This window comes from Mobula hypostoma, chromosome 3 (genome assembly GCF_963921235.1).
Source record: "Mobula hypostoma chromosome 3, sMobHyp1.1, whole genome shotgun sequence".
NCBI lineage: Eukaryota > Metazoa > Chordata > Chondrichthyes > Myliobatiformes > Myliobatidae > Mobula > Mobula hypostoma.
The window spans coordinates 67,994,976-68,011,808 of record NC_086099.1 but is presented as its reverse complement, the minus strand read 5'-3'; the positions used below and the strand labels follow the sequence as shown (position 1 = coordinate 68,011,808).

The following is a 16,833-nucleotide window of genomic DNA, read 5'->3' as shown; positions in this document are numbered from 1 at the left end:
GTTGGAGTGTTTAAGATAGCTGCATAGTTGCGGAAGTAGTGACTTGGTTGGTCCAAGTAAGCCAGTGATTTTCCGGGTGTACTCCACTATTGGGCTTTACATGTGTAGAATCATGTCTTGCCTCAACTCTACAGCAGAGATGATATAAGAACAGCATGCCCATTCATTTTAACGGAGAGAAGTGGTTATGAAAGAGAGGGATAAATATATTTTGAATTTGCTTTAATGTTTTACAGTGATGAAAATTGAATGTGATTTAATTTTTATTTTACATTTTTGCCTTTGAATTCTTAATTGATTTGAAGTTTGTTTGGCTCTTAATGAACGTCAGAGACATTAAGTTTTAACAGCTGACAAAGCTCAGGGGATATGGCTGTGCCAGTTTTTAAAGTTTTGGGTGTGGGGTTTATTTTGGAACACTCAGTACTTTTCAGTGCACTTAAAAACCCAGCAATTGTACATGTTGAGCACTATTTAGGTCATGTTCTAATAACCGGAGATTAAGGAAATGATTTTGGATTTGTTCAATGCTGGGTGTACATTAATAATGTTAATTGAACAATCATGGTCTAAGTCAAATTCAAGTTTATTGTCATCTGACTGTAGATATACACAACCAAATGAAACAACATCCCTCTGGACCACAGTGCACCCACAAAACATATATCATACACAGCACATAAAATAAAATATTACCACAAATAATAAAATATAATTCAAAGTGTAGTTGTAGTGTGCAGCACAGATAAATCAAACCTAATCACAGGATACTATATAATGATTAATTAACCTACCCGGCACGTCTTTGGACTGTGGGAGGAAACCAGAGCACCTGGGGAAAACCCACGCATTCGACAGGGAGATCAAACAGAGGTTCCTTGCAGAACAGCGCCAGAATTGAACTCCAAACTCTGGAATGTCCCAGACTGTAGTAGCATCACACTTACCACGGCACTACTGTGACGCCCAGATGTGGGTGATCTGGGAGGTATCCAAATTCCCTGATTGTCACATCTGTGGAAAGTGCATCCAGCTGCAAGTCCTTGGAATGTAGAAGACTGAAAGGAATTATGATAAAGGATATAGAATTACAATTACAAAGGATATAGAAAAGGTAAGTGCAAGCAGGCTTTTTTCCACTGAGGGTGGGTGGGACTACAACTAGAGGTCATGGGTTAAGGGTGAATGGTGAAAAATTTAAGGGGAATGTGAGGGGAAATTTCTTCACTCAGAGGATCATGAGAGTGTGGAATGTGCTGCCAGCATGTGGTGCATACGAGCTCAATTTCAGAGTTTAAGTGAGGTTTGGATAGGTACATGGATAGTAGGGGTATGGAGGGCTATGGCCTTGGTGCAGGTCAATGGGAGTAGGCAGTTTAAATTTTTCGTCATGGACTAGATGGACTGAAGAGCCTGCTTCTATACTGTACTTCGCTATTACTCTGTGACTCTGACCGATCAGGGCTAATAGCGGAAACGTGCCAGGAGTCAGAAAAGTTAGGGGAGGTCTGTAATGTATACGTACTTTGCTTCAGTATTTACCCATGAGAGTGACCTTGATAAATGTGAGAACAGCATAAAATTGACTGATATGCTTTAATATGTCGATGTTAAGAAAGAAGATGTGCTGAAAATTTAGAAAAACATTAGGAAAGCTAAGTCTCCGGTGCTGGGCGGGTTATATTTCAGGTTACTACGGGAAGTGAGGAAAGAGATTGTGGAGCTTTTGCTGATAATTTTTGTAATAGGGTTAACCCTGGGAATTGTAGACCAGTGTGTCTTTTGTCAATGGTGGGCAATCTATTGGAAAGGATCCTTAGGGTCAGGATTTATGATTATTTGGAGAAGCAGAATCTGATTTGGGTTATTTAGCTTGGCTTTGTGAGAAGCAGGACATGCCTCATGAACCTGATTAATTTTTTTGAGGAAGTGACGAAACAAAATGATGAAGATGGAGCAGTGGATGTAATGAATATGAATTTTAGTAAGGCTTTTGACAAGGTGCCCCATAGTAGGCTCATTCAGAAATACAGGAGACACAGGATTCAGGGAAACAAGGCTACTTGGATTCAGAATTAGCTTGCCCACGGAGGGCAGAGGGTGGTAGTAGATGGATTGTATTTGGCCTGGAGGTCAGTGACCATTGGTATTCCATAAACATCTGTTCTAGGACCCCTGCTCTTTGTGGTTTTTATGTGACTTGGATGAGGAAGTGGAAGGCTGGGTTAGTAAATTTGCCACAAGTGTAGAAGGTTGTTGTGAGTTACATCGGCACATTGAGAAGTAGCTGATGAAGTTGGATTTGGAAAGTCGAATGTGAAGGCAGAGTACGAGGTTAATGGTAGGAGTCTTAGCAGTATGGAGGAACAAAGCAATATTGAGATCCACGTCCATACACCCTCAAGGTTGTCATGCGTTAATAGGGTTGTTAAGAAGGCAAGTGGTTTGTTGGCCTTCATTATTCTGGGATTGAGCTCAAGAACTGCAACATAATGTTGTAGCTCTATAAAACTGTGATTAGATTCAACTTGGAGTATTATGTCCAGTTCCGGTTGCCTCATTTTGGGAAAGATAGGGGAGCTTTAGAGAGGGTGCAGAGGAAATTTACCAGGATGCTCTTGTGTCTTATAAAGGTAGGCTGAGTAAGCTAGTGCTTTCTCTTAGTGCAAAAGGAGATGAGAGGTGACTTGATAGAGGTGTTTAAGCTGATGAGGCATAGATCAAGTGGACATCCAGAGACGTTTTTCCCAGGGCAGAAATGGCCAATACGAGGAGGCCTAATTTTAAGGTGACCAGAGGAAAGTATAGGGGGATAGGGGGTGGCGATGTCAGAGGTAGGTTTTCTTTTTTTTACACAGAGTGGTAGATACATGGAACATGCTGCCAGGATGGCGGTGGAGGCAGATACATTAGGGATATTTATGCAACTCCTAGATAGGCATGTAGATGAAAAAGAAATGAAAGGCTGCGTGGGAGTGAAAGGTTAGATTGATCTTACAGTGGGTTAAATAGTCAGCAAAATATTGTGTGCTGAAGGACCTGTGTTGTGCTATACTGTTCTATGTTATAGGAATGTGCAGGTAAAATGCATCCATGTTTATTTAATTGATGTCAATAACCTGATTTTGTCCTTTTCATATACATGCGGTCTTTGTGTTGCTTATTACATATCATGTTAATTAAACTATTTTGTTTAAGTACACCCAGTGGCCACTTTATTAGGTACACCTGTACACCTGCTTGTTAATGCATATGTCTAATCAGCCAATCAGGTGGCAGCATCTCAATGCATTAAAGAATGCAGATGTGGTCAAATAGTTCAGCTGTTGTTCAGACCCAACTTCCAAATGGAAAAGAAATGCAATCTAAGTGACTGACCGTGGAACACTGGTGGCATGTGGGGTGATTTGAGTACCTCAGAAACTGTTGATCTCCAGGGAATTTCAGCCACAACAGTCTCTAGAGTTTACAAAGAATGGTGTGAGAAACAAATCCAGTGAGTGGCAGTTCTCTGAGTGAAAGCACCTTGTTAATGAGAGAGGTCAGAGGAGAAAGGCCAGACTGTTTCAAGCTGACAAGTTGTTGTGCAGAAGATCTTTGAACGCACAACACATCGAACCTTGAATGGATGGGCGACAGCAGCAGAAGAACACACCAGTTTCCACTTCTGCACATAATAAAGTGCCCAGTGCATGTATTTTAAAAGTAGACTGGATTGCAAATGTATGCAAAAAAATGACATGATTACTTCCTTTTGGGTTTGAGCTCTATAGGCTATAAACCAGGGATGAAACAGCATGGCTTTAAAGTAAAGGATTGTTGGCATAGGGTAGTTATTCCATTAATCACTTGCACTAAATTTACTGTTGCACACATGCAATCATCCTGTATTAATCTTATTTCTCCAACAGGACAATATTACTTTGTTTCTGAGAGCATGCGAAGAGCTTGGACTTAAGGGATCCCAGCTTTTTGACCCAGGTGATCTCCAAGATATGACCAACAGAGCTACCGTCAAGTAAGTAAGGACCAGAACTGGTTATAATGAATATTTTAAAAAGGTGTGATGTGCTTTACACATTAGAAAAAAAAATGAAAGAATACTGAATATAGAAGCTAATTTGAATTAGTTCTTAAAATAATAATTGCATAATGCTTGCTTCTGTCATTTAAAGAATAATCAGGAAAATATATGCACTTTGTGTAAGCTTATCTTAAATAGTATACATCAGGCTTTCTCAGCCCTTTTTCCCTGGAGGTAATCTTGAAATAATCTTCAGGTCTCAGGGAACCCCGCGTAAAAATTTTTATATCCACTGCTCACTCTACATTTGCGTGATCAGTAAGTTGTAGATATAATAACCCAAAAATAATTGTCAATGCTCTCGAGTAGAGAATGGATTTTTAGCCAACCATTCTTGAAAAAAAAGGCTAATTAAGCTTACCTTACCTTTCTTGAAGTTAATCTCTATCTTTCCCTTTCATAAATTTTTAAAACATGTAAGGCAAACATAATAAATTTCTGTTAAATAAGTGGCTTAAGCCAAAATGGGATTTAATTTTTCTAAAAGTATGCTCAGTAGATTTAATTTAAATAAAGGCTGTAAATTGCTTTTAATTAATGCTATTTACAACATTAAAATTTATTGATAATGTTGAATAGCAAAGTTACGAAAAACCGAATCCCAAAGCAATAGGAATGAAAATATAGCCTGGGATACAATTTTATGCAAGACTTTGAAAACACATTTTCTTACTAAGTGACATGATCAGGCTCAAATATAGGGCTAGCTGTGTTTGTTGTTTGCTGCACAAATACTCGATTCTAGGTCAAGCTTAAGATGAGTACACATGGATTTCACCTTCAACTGAAATGAGACAACATCTATCTTTGCTCTTGATGCTTATTAAACAAGATAAACCTTGCTCACACATGTAAGAAGTTGAGAGCCGCAGCAATATATCCATTGCTTTCCTATGAATGGCAGGATACTCTTCTTTCACAGAAATCCAGAACTTGGCCAGGGGCATTTCAGTAAATCTCACCTTAAGTGCACAATCAGACTGCATCTCACAAAGTTCTTTCGAAGTCAAGTTCTCAGGCTGAGCAGAAGATTCAGATAAAAGGTCCGTCACCCAGACATACACTTGTGTTGAAAGGGAGGAAAAATACTGTTCAGTTTTGTTTTGCTATCCTTCCATGTGGTTTTCAATAAGACTCGAAAAACCGTCTGATATCCTTCCTCACTCTCAAGCCCAAGCAGCAGTGGAATCATTTCAAAATTTCCTTTTGCAACATGACTTTTCCAAAGATTGTTTCCTTTTAAATCCAAGAACGTTGTCACTTGAAGTCAAAAACATTTTCCCCAGACCCTTGCAGAGACTTGTTCAAGTGGGTCATATGATGAAAAAAGTCTGCTAAGTAAGCTAGTTTCTGTAGCCACTCTTCATCTTCAAAGCACTCAGCAAAGTCTGGCCTACTATTTTCTTGAAAGTACTCCTACAATTCACCTTTCAGCTCAAACTCCCAGTTGAGAACTCTTCCTCTGCTAAGCCTTCAGATTTCTGTATGCAGCAGGAGATTGATGTGCTCTGTCCAAGTTTTCATAGTTTTTTTAAACATTCTCAAGTAAACTGGTCTTTGTTTGATAAAGTTAATAATTTTGTAGCATCATCCAGATATTTCTAATTTTTTCTCCAAGTGTTTTTAACACCAACACATATCTGTGAAGAAAGCAGTGTGTTGTGACATCAGGGTTTGCTTTATTTTACAAGAGAAACAGAACCTCTTATGGAGTCAAGCATGGATAGGGTACCATCAGTACAGATGCCAACACAGTTCCTCCAAGACAGACCTGTTGTTTCCAGATTTGAAGACAGAACATTAAATATATCTTGCTCTTTGCAACAAAAAAAAATTTGTGAATTTCACCATCATTTATAAATCTTACAAATGCTACAACATGACATTTATTGGTGAAATCTGTTCACTTATCAACTTGGATGGAGAAGCTGTTGATTTTCAGTTTATCACACAAAACCTCTTCAGCATCTTCTGATGTCATCAATACGTCAATTCGTACTCGTTGAGAGTGGCCACCTTCTCAACCCAACAAAACCATGCAAGAATCCATTCTCATGCTGTCTTCTCACGCACACAGAGGATGCATTACAGGCTGCAGTCACAGTTCACCAAGGCTTCAAGGGCTTTCTGGTTAACAATCACTCTGAAGAAAACAATGATCCTCCATCAGAAACCCCCTCGTGGCATTTACAACCCACGTCAAATCGCCATTGATGACCGCCCTCTCACCACGGTTGGGCAGTTCACCTACCTAGGCAATGTCATCTTGAACATCGCTACGGTAGTAAGGGGCATTGACAATTGACTCGACAGAGCTAGTAATGCCTTCAGGTACCTCCAGAAATGTGTGTGGAAGAACCACCAGCTGCGTCTGTCCAGAAAAATCCAGGTGTACAAGGCTGCCGTTGTCACAACACTGCTATATGGTTCTGAAGCCTGGGTCTTGTACCACAAGCAAAATCGATTGCTCAAACACTTCCATCAGTACTGCCTGCACTCCATCATGAGTATCAGCTGGCTGGATCGTGTCTCCAACAACGAGGTCAACTTCCAAGCATTGAAGCCACATGGCAGCTCTGCATGGACAACTCCAGGTTACCAAAAGCAGTGCTCTAAGGAGAACTCTCTCCGGACCAGAAAGATCGTGGTGCTCCACACAAGAGGTACAAAGACCAACCTAAACAGAAGCTTTCTCAGGCAAATATTGAGGTCAAGCAGTGGCAGCAGCTGGCTTTTGGCAGAGACTGCTGCAGAACGCTGATACACAGAGCAGCCAAGAATTTTGAGGAATCCAGAAGAGTGACTGCTGAAGAGAAGAGGAGATGCAGGAAGGATCCTACTACTCAAGCACTTGCATCCCAGCTTTTCCTGCGTCCCTACTGCTCCAGAGCCTGTAGATCTAGAATTGGCCACGACAGTCACCAATAATCGCGCCGTCGCTCCTGAAACCTTTGCAATTTCTAGGACTGCATCTTGTCCTGGCACTTTACCTGCTATAATTTTACATGTCAGCATTATTAGGTTCTTATCAACTGTGTGACTTTTCCTTTTCTAGGTAATAAGTTCTGCTACTAAATAACTTGCTTCCTGGGACTTTTTACTGACCGTGACTTTATTAACAAAAGCTTTACTCTGTTTGTCTTGAGATTCCAATTGTCGTTTAAAATAATCAGCACTTTTACATGTCATATAGCTGGAATTCATAATTAAATGTCTTTTCAATTTTGCTGGAGCCATTGCTGTATTTGTAAGTTGTTTGCCACAACTAGGAACAATGGGATAGGACAACTTGGATCACCAATCCAGGTAAAATCCATGGATAAGTAACTTGCATTGTAAAGATAGATGTTTTTGTGTCCATTGTTGCCCTAGTGCCGTGAAATGACTCAGAAGATTGTGTAATTCAAAAATTGCCACATTGTACCATCAGACATGTCTGTAAAACACAGGGGTTAATAAAATACAAAAATGGCGAGTCTATTCAATGCTCAGAAAATGTACTTCACACTCCTCTTCTGCCTTCCATGCGACCCTCTGTATAATACAGTGCTCTCCAGTTATCAGTCTATCTTTCCCTCCGTGCAATACAGTGCTTCGCTTGCAATATCAGTGGCCTCCCCACCTCGCATGAAAAGCTGAGTATGGGCTCAACCAAATAAACATGGTCCTACTGCGCACTGCCATAGTGGGCTGAAAGACCTCAAATGGGTCTGCTCAGTTACTGTCCACCACTATGAGTGCTAGCATTACGCATCATGTGTAGTTCAAAAAACAATGTTTAGTTTTTAAAATCGCAATCTCTCACAGAACCCTACAGTTCCGCAGAACCCCAGTTGAGAAACCCTGGTGTGCATGTTTACCAATTACAAGATTATGCCAAAATATTGTTAATAAGTAGAATACAAGTTATTCATATCCATAAAGATGTTTCCAACATATTGTTTAGTAAATAGAAAAGCCCTGCTATAAAATGCTACAGAACACAAAATTATTTTGACATATTTATCAGATACAGCTGTATTGCAGTCACCATTTTCTTCCAATGTGCTCCTTGATTACTGCATTTTATTGTACATGAATAAACAGCTCTATAAATAACAAAAGAAAATATAAACAGGTAATTCAATCTCAACCATTACAACCCATGTAAATACTGTAAAGTGTGGCAGATGCAAATAAATTATTTTGATTTGATTATAAGCCTCTGTTATACTAGCAGGTAATTGCAACCTTATTTACTTTTATGGAACATAGCACTATGTGAAGTTGGTTGGAGGTGATTCTTCAGTTCATTTGATCACATCCTTCCAGAGCAATCTCTGAAGCACTTCCTGCCTTCAGCATCTGACATTTTTAAAATGAGTCTTGTTCTGGCTTCAACTGCGATACTTTATAGTCTGTTCCAGATGTTAATCATACTTCAAGTAAATGGATGTCTTTCTTATAATTATCACATTACCACTGTAAAAACTAAATTCAATTATACAGGAATTATAGTAGGGATATGATGATAATTGTACTGGCTACTGCCTACAGCAACATTGTAAATTAATTATTTTTGAATGTATTTATGATTCTTTGATCAGAGCAATTCTTTAATCGTATACAATATATTTCATTTTTTTCTGGTCTTACTGATCCTTGGATTACTAGTTCTGCTCCAATTAAACTTATTTTTAAGTTGCTCAAGTTTAACATATGGAAGATAATGATTTAATGTAGCCCCAAGGTATACTCAGTCTACTGTAGTTAACATAATGCACATGTTATGATTATGGTTCCCTATGCAAGATACTGACAGCAGGTTACCATGTATCAGGCTCCAGAACCAGTGTGGATAACATCACTCACCTCAGCACTGAACCAAATCCACAACCTATGAACTCATTTTCAAGAACTGTACAACTCATGCTTTCAGTATTATTTATTTTTAAACATCTTTTTTCTCAGCTCAAGCTGGTAAAACCTGAGGTATGGGCATAGCCAAGCACACTCATTTCTCAATTGATAGGAACTTCCAGACTATTCTAGTTGTGTTTAGTATTGTGGCTTTCTGGAGATTTACATAGATATTACTGTGTGGTTGTAATTGTTTAATGCTATTGCATAGTGACTTTGGGATGATGCCAGTTGTAGATATTACTGCTGGGACAATGTATACCCACCTCATGTTCCATAGTCTTTCTATTTCCTCTTTTAATTCAGCATACCTGGTGCTTTTCACTTATTGATTTCTGTAAGTTATGTGTGTTTGGAATGACTATATCTATTAAGTAAATTGTTCTTGATTGTTTATCCTGTATTATTATATCTGAATGGTTATTATAGGTTGTCCGATCTGTAATAACTCATCTGTATTATTTTATTATTTTATTTTAATTTTGTGTTTGCAGAGTTTGACTACTTTTGCATGTTGGTTGTTTGTCATTCTGTGGGTTCTTTATTCTACTGTGAATGCCTGCAAGAAAATGCCTCTCTGGGTAGCATATGGTGACATCTATGTACAGTACTATGTTAGTAAATATACTTTGAATAACTTTGATGACCAGGTTGATTGCTTGATTCCTTATTTTTAAGAACATTTGATTGATTTTAGATCAGGTATCCAAATGTTCTGGCCTAGACATTCCCTTAGAGTCCAATATTTTACGTATAATGTAAGTGAATCTTAACAAAAACCCAACCATAAGTGTACATTGTGTTTTGTATACGTGTGGTGGATGTTTGACTTGGACCTTCTACATAAGAAGCACAGAAGTTAATTGTGACATGAGTTTGAGCCTTGAACCCTGAGGCAGGTCTTACTTGAAAGGGGAGGCCTGTTTTGATGTTCATTAATGAGCCTGCCAATTGCTGGGGAGTTCCTGGTGAGCTGAAGTGTCAATGGATTCTGAGTATGCTCTTTCGATAACTTTGCCTACTTATGGATTAATGCTCTTCCCATTCCCCTCCTACAACTCCTGGCAGCTCTTCATGGTCCCATAAGTAACTCCTCAGATCTGTCTCTGCACTCTCCTTAATCACACTCTCTCTGGGTCACCACCCCAATCCCTCCCCAGTCTCATTCACACCATCTTTCATCCCAAACATGCGCAGTGAATCATCTTCTCAGGCTTCTCATCCCAGCACTTGCACCCATTCTCCAGCTCTGTAAGCTCTCTCCACCACCAGCTTCCCTCATCAACCATACACATTGACAGAGGTTTACCATGGACTGTGGCAATTCAGAAATACACCCTCCTCAGCCTTTTGCAAAATGTTGACTTTCCGCGAATTCATGCTCGTCAGAAGTGGTTGAGGATGGCCATTCACGCCATGGTATTTTATCTCCAGTATGTGATTTAACTCTTGCAAAGTGACTGCTTCCAAGATTATTCCCACTTGTTATCTTAACTTCCTTCCGACGTAGATCCCTGCCAGTTAAAAATGCCTTTTTGACAGAGACAGGTATCAACAACTACTACTTTTCCTCAGACACTCTTCCAACTTACCAGTTCTCCTTAAACAGGTATACATGATTACCCCTACACCTCCCTAATTTCTCTCCTTTTCTTAGGTTCAGCTACAGCCCATCACCAAGTAGTTATGTGAACACCTTTTGGGTACTCATGGCACGTTTTATAGCACTTACACTACTGAGAAGCACAAAATTTATTTTTGTCTAACTCTTTGAAGATTGTATTTTTACTGCTATCTGCTCATTTGGGATTATGCTGAATGGCTGCCTGTAATTTCAGTTGATGATCAAAGAGTCCATCATGAAAATAAAAACCCATAATCCTGGCCAATTTCACCTCTCATATTTATGTGGCCAACATTATGAAGTCTTAGTCATATTTCCTCATCTCTAGTCTTTTAACCACATGTTTAACCTCTGGCTCTCCTACACGATCAAATAATAGATGGCAGCCTTGTATTCCACATCACCCCCAATCCTATTCTGAATGTATTTGATTAAATTGAGCTAAAATAACATCATGGAATTATTTCTTATGATTTCTCAAGTGACAGCACCTGGGACTGCTGCCAGTTCACAGAATTGCCCATTCTGCACCCCATCAGGGCAGGCCTTGAGCAACAATCACTCAATGGGAATCTTTCCTCAGTAGGAATGTCCCTGAAAAGGTGGTACAATAGCTAACATTTATTCACAACTCAAGTTCCATGAACCAGGGAAAACTTAATTATCCATATGAAGCAGTACATATTTCGCATGTTTGGCCTGAACAAATTTCCAATATTACAACATTTCAAAAATGCAAATGAAATGCAAAGATAGTATTCATTTCAATATGTATACTTCCCACAGCATTTCATTCTTTTCTGAAAAGACTTGAATTTAAACTACTAGGTCACTTGTTACAGGCTCACAAGTGCACCATTCCCACTTGTTCATTCTACCAGCAGTTAATCTGTGATCTTCAGTGAGACTATTGTCTTGGCCAGCATGATCACTTTGACTCCTATGAGTATTGTTATTTGTAGACCCCCCCCACCCCCCGCCATATGCAAACTCGGCTCATTGGCTAGCTTGGCTAACACCCATGTGACTCAGCAGTTCACAAACAGCAAGTGTCTAGGATCGGTACAATTTGGGGTTCAACCAAACGGGAATGTCATGATGTTCCGATTAAAGAAGCTCAATTTGAGTGAAAGTTGCAAGAATACTGCCCATACACAGTTGTCAGTCAGCAAGAAGTAGCAGATCGTGCACCACATACAATCAAAAGTATGTGTATTTACAAATTTCAGCTTTATCAGTTAGTAGGAAAGAGGAAAGAAATAAAGGAAAAGGGTCCGTTACAGCTACACCAGTCCAACGTGCACAGGATTGTTGGAGCTCATCCTGGAGTTGTCTTTACTCACACACTGGACCCACTGTCTGCGTGAAAGCGCACACCACATTCCAAACTTCGCTCAAAATCCATCTCGAACAAATGGGCTTTTCCTCCTTGGAGTCATTCATCTGCACAAAACACTTCTCGCAACGGGGACTCACCTTCCCCTCGGCATTCTCAGGCATCTTCCCTCCTGTCCTCCCCACAGCTCCTGCCAAAAAGACCCTGAACCAGATTACTGTCTGTTACAAATCTCTCTCTGCCCCACTCTGCTTGAACTTGCTCCCAGTTCCACCATCCTGACTGGTTGATACAACATTCTTAAGTTAGGCTTCTTGTATCTAGCCCAAGTCAAAACATTCCACCAGCAGGATACAATGCTTTTGCAGAAACTGCTAAAATGAAATACCTACAGCATAACAGTAGGAACCTTAACCAGGGTATTACATATGTTTTTAATTGTAACATGGCATCAAGCAACACATTTTATTCTGTAACCCTCATATGTAGGATGGAGTATTTTTTCTGGCTAGTTACATTTCTGTCTGGTCCTGGACCATACTTATTCCCCAGTCAGCATTATCAAAGGAACAGTTTGCACTTTATTTGGTTTGCGGGACCAGGGCCTATGCAAATTGACTGCCGTGTTTTCTACAATGCAACATGGACTGCATTTCAGAAGCATTTTATTGATCATAATGTATTTTGAGAGATTTTGAGGTGGAAAAATACACTGCTTAAGCAATTATTTCCAACCTTTTTGAGGTCTGAGGTTTGGTCAACTAATCTGATTTGAGGTACTTTGCAGTAAATTGGGTATAAAAAAAATTGTGACCCAATTTTGCATGCCACTTTCACAACAAAAGAGTTCAGCAGTTTAGAAAAGAAAAAAAAATCAGCAAGTGTATCATGTTAAACATAAACAACAATTCTTGGTGGCTTTAGGAAAGTGGTGTAATGAAGGCATGGAGTCATTCAAAATATCACAACTTCTAGACATCATGTAGGCACCTTAATCTCAAGACATCCTTCTCACTCATCGAACATAAAGCTGGTGGGGTGTTCTCATATTGCTGCTGGAGTAGTGAGGGTTAACCGTGTGTGCCTTCATCACTCAGTGTTGTTATGAGACTGTCTGAATTTGATGCTACAATAGTGTTAAAGAAATTGGAATCTACTGAATGTTCTTTATATTGACATATAATTATTAATCAGAAATGATGAAAGATAAACAGAAAAATTGGTACAATTACATAATTGATCTAGAATTCCACAACAATCTATTTAGCCATTCTGTTAACTCAGTCAAAATAAAAGATGCAGTTTGGCATCACGCCCACTGCATGCCATTCCCCTGGGAGGGTGCCAGATAACCTCATTATTTGCAATGGCAATGAATGGTTTCAGACTATTATGTGAGATGGCCATTAAGGGAAATGCTATGAATTAGAGCTTTGCTTCAAAAGCAGAGAACTGACTGCATGGTAGATAAAAGTTGTGTCATCTTAATCCATATCTTGCAAAGTGCAGGACCTTGTTTTTATACAGGCAGAAAATATCTTAAACCTACTTTAATTTGAACTAACTATTTTCTATTTGCCAATTTTAATATTAAAAAATAGTCCTGTATATTGGACATCACATTCATGGAGTCATAGAAAAATACAGCACAGAAACAGGCCTTTCAGCCAATCTAGTCCGTGCTGAACCATTTGAACTACACCAGGACCACAGCCTTCCATACCCCTGCAATTCATGTACCTATCCAAATTTCTTATAAATGTTGAAGTCGACTACACTCTCATGACCCTCTGGATGAAGAGGTTTCCACTTATGTTCCCCTTAAACTTTTCACCTTTCACCCTGAACCCATGACATCTGGTTGTAGATCCAGCCAACTAAAGTGAACAAAGCAGGCCAAGCAGCATCTGTAGGAAGAGGTGCAGTCGACGTTTCAGGCCGAGACCCTTCGTCAGGACTAACTGAAGGAAGAGTGAGTAAGGGATTTGAAAGTTGGAGGGGGAGGGGAGATCCAAAATGATAGGAGAAGACAGGAGGGGGAGGGATAGAGCCAAGAGCTGGACAGGTGATAGGCAAAAGGGGATACGAGAGGATCATGGGACAGGAGGTCCGGGAAGAAAGACAAGGGGTGGGGGGGGGACCCAGAGAATGGGCAAGAGGTATATTCAGAGGGACAGAGGGAGAAAAAGGAGAGTGAGAGAAAGAATGTGTGCATAAAAATGAGTAACAGATGGGGTACGAGGGGGAGGTGGGGCCTTAGCGGAAGTTAGAGAAGTCGATGTTCATGCCATCAGGTTGGAGGCTAACCAGACGGAATATAAGGTGTTGTTCCTCCAACCTGAGTGTGGCTTCATCTTTACAGTAGAGGAGGCCGTGGATGGACATGTCAGAATGGGAATGGGATGTGGAATTAAAATGTGTGGCCACTGGGAGATCCTGCTTTCTCTGGTGAACAGAGCGTAGATGTTCAGCAAAGCGGTCTCCCAGTCTGCGTTGGGTCTCGCCAATATATAAAAGGCCACATCGGGAGCACCGGATGCAGTATATCACCCCAGTCGACTCACAGGTGAAGTGTTGTCTCACCTGGAAGGACTGTTTGGGGCCCTGAATGGTGGTAAGGGAAGAAGTGTAAGGGCATGTGTAGCACTTGTTTCGTTTACACGGATAAGTGCCAGGAGGGAGATCAGTGGGGAGGGATGGGGGGGGGGGACGAATGGACAAGGGAGTTGTGTAGGGAGCGATCCCTGCGGAATGCAGAGAGAGGGGGGGAGGGAAAGATGTGCTTAGTGGTGGGATCCCGTTGGAGGTGGCGGAAGTTACGGAGAATAATATGTTGGACCCGGAGGCTGGTGGGGTGGTAGGTGAGGACCAGGGGAACCCTATTCCTAGTGGGGTGGTGGGAGGATGGAGTGAGAGCAGATGTACGTGAAATGGGGGAGATGCGTTTAAGAGCAGAGTTGATAGTGGAGGAAGGAAAGCCCCTTTCTTTAAAAAAGGAAGACATCTCCCTCGTCCTAGAATGAAAAGCCTCATCCTGAGAGCAGATGCGGCGGAGACGGAGGAATTGCGAGAAGGGGATGGCGTTTTTGCAAGAGACAGGGTGAGAAGAGGAATAGTCCAGATAGCTGTGAGAGTCAGTAGGCTTATAGTAGACATCAGTGGATAAGCTGTCTCCAGAGACAGAGACAGAAAGATCTAGAAAGGGGAGGGAGGTGTCGAAAATGGACCAGGTAAACTTGAGGGCAGGGTGAAAGTTGGAGGCAAAGTTAATAAAGTCAACGAGTTCTGCATGCGTGCAGGAAGCAGCGCCAATGCAGTCATCGATGTAGCGAAGGAAAAGTGGGGGACAGATACCAGAATAGGCAGGGAATATAGATTGTTCCACAAACCCAACAAAAAGGCAGGCATAGCTAGGAACCATACGGGTGCCCATAGCTACACCTTTAGTTCCCTCCTGGCACTTATCCATGTAAGCGGAACAAGTGCTACACATTCCCTTACACTTCCTCCCTTACCACCATTCAGGGCCCCAAACAGTCCTTCCAGGTGAGGCAACACTTCACCTGTGAGTCGACTGGGGTGATATACTGCGTCCGGTGCTCCCGATGTGGCCTTTTATATATTGGCGAGACCCGACGCAGACTGGGAGACTGCTTTGCTGAACATCTACGCTCTGTCCGCCAGAGAAAGCAGGATCTCCCAGTGGCCACACATTTTAATTCCACATCCCATTCCCATTCTGACATGTCCATCCGCGGCCTCCTCTACTGTAAAGATGAAGCCACACTCAGGTTGGAGGAACAACACCTTATATTCCGTCTGGGTAGCCTCCAACCTGATGGCATGAACATCGACTTCTCTAACTTCCGCTAAGGCCCCACCTCCCCCTCGTACCCCATCTGTTACTCATTTTTATGCACACATTCTTTCTCTCACTCTCCTTTTTCTCCCTCTGTCCCTCTGAATATACCTCTTGCCCATCCTCTGGGTCCCCCCCCCACCCCTTGTCTTTCTTCCCGGACCTCCTGTCCCATGATCCTCTCGTATCCCCTTTTGCCTATCACCTGTCCAGCTCTTGGCTCTATCCCTCCCCCTCCTGTCTTCTCCTATCATTTTGGATCTCCCCCTCCCCCTCCAACTTTCAAATCCATTACTCACTTTTCCTTCAGTTAGTCCTGACGAAGGGTCTCGGCCTGAAACGTCGACTGCACCTCTTCCTACAGATGCTGCTTGGCCTGCTGCGTTCACCAGCAACTTTGATGTGTGTTGCTTGAATTTCCAGCATCTGCAGAATTCCTGTTGTTTAAAGTGAACAAAGCCTGCTTGCATTTACCCTATCGATACCCCTCATGATTTTGTATGCTTCGATCAAATTTCCCCTCAATCTTCTACGTTCCAAGAAATAAAGTCCTAATCTACTCAATCTTTCCTGTTACTCAGGTCCTCCAGTCCCAGTAACATAATTGTAAACTTTCTCTGTATTCTTTCAACCTTATTTACATCTTTTCTTTAGGTAGATGAACAAAACTGCACATATATACCACAAATTAGGCATCACCAACACCTTATACAACTTCAACTTAACATCCCATCTCCTGTACTCAATACTTTGATTTATGAAGGCCAGTGTGCCAAAAGCTTTCTTTATGACCCCGTCTACCTGTGATACCACTTTCAAGGAATTACGGATCTGTATTCCTAGATCCTTTTGTTCTGCCACACACCTCATTGCCCTTCTATTCACTGTGTAAGACCTACCCTGGATGGTCCCACTGAAGTGCTAAACCTCACACTTGTCTGCATTACATTCCATCTGTCATTTTTCAGCCAATTTTTCCAAGTGGTCCAGTTCCCACTTAAAGCTCTGATAATCTTCCTCACTGTTCACTT

The 16,833-nt window shown here is 41.1% G+C and overlaps 1 protein-coding gene across 14 annotated transcripts in view; it reads left to right on the top strand.

Moving 5' to 3' along the window:
• The window catches only part of limch1a (LIM and calponin homology domains 1a), a 395,389-nt gene that overhangs the window by 241,530 nt on the left and 137,026 nt on the right, over positions 1-16,833 (top strand). For all 14 annotated transcript variants that reach the window (XM_063043243.1, XM_063043232.1, XM_063043235.1 and 11 more), the window contains exon 4: positions 3,912-4,018. In XM_063043243.1, the coding sequence (XP_062899313.1) occupies positions 3,912-4,018 (107 nt within the window). The remainder of the gene's footprint in view (positions 1-3,911; positions 4,019-16,833) is intronic.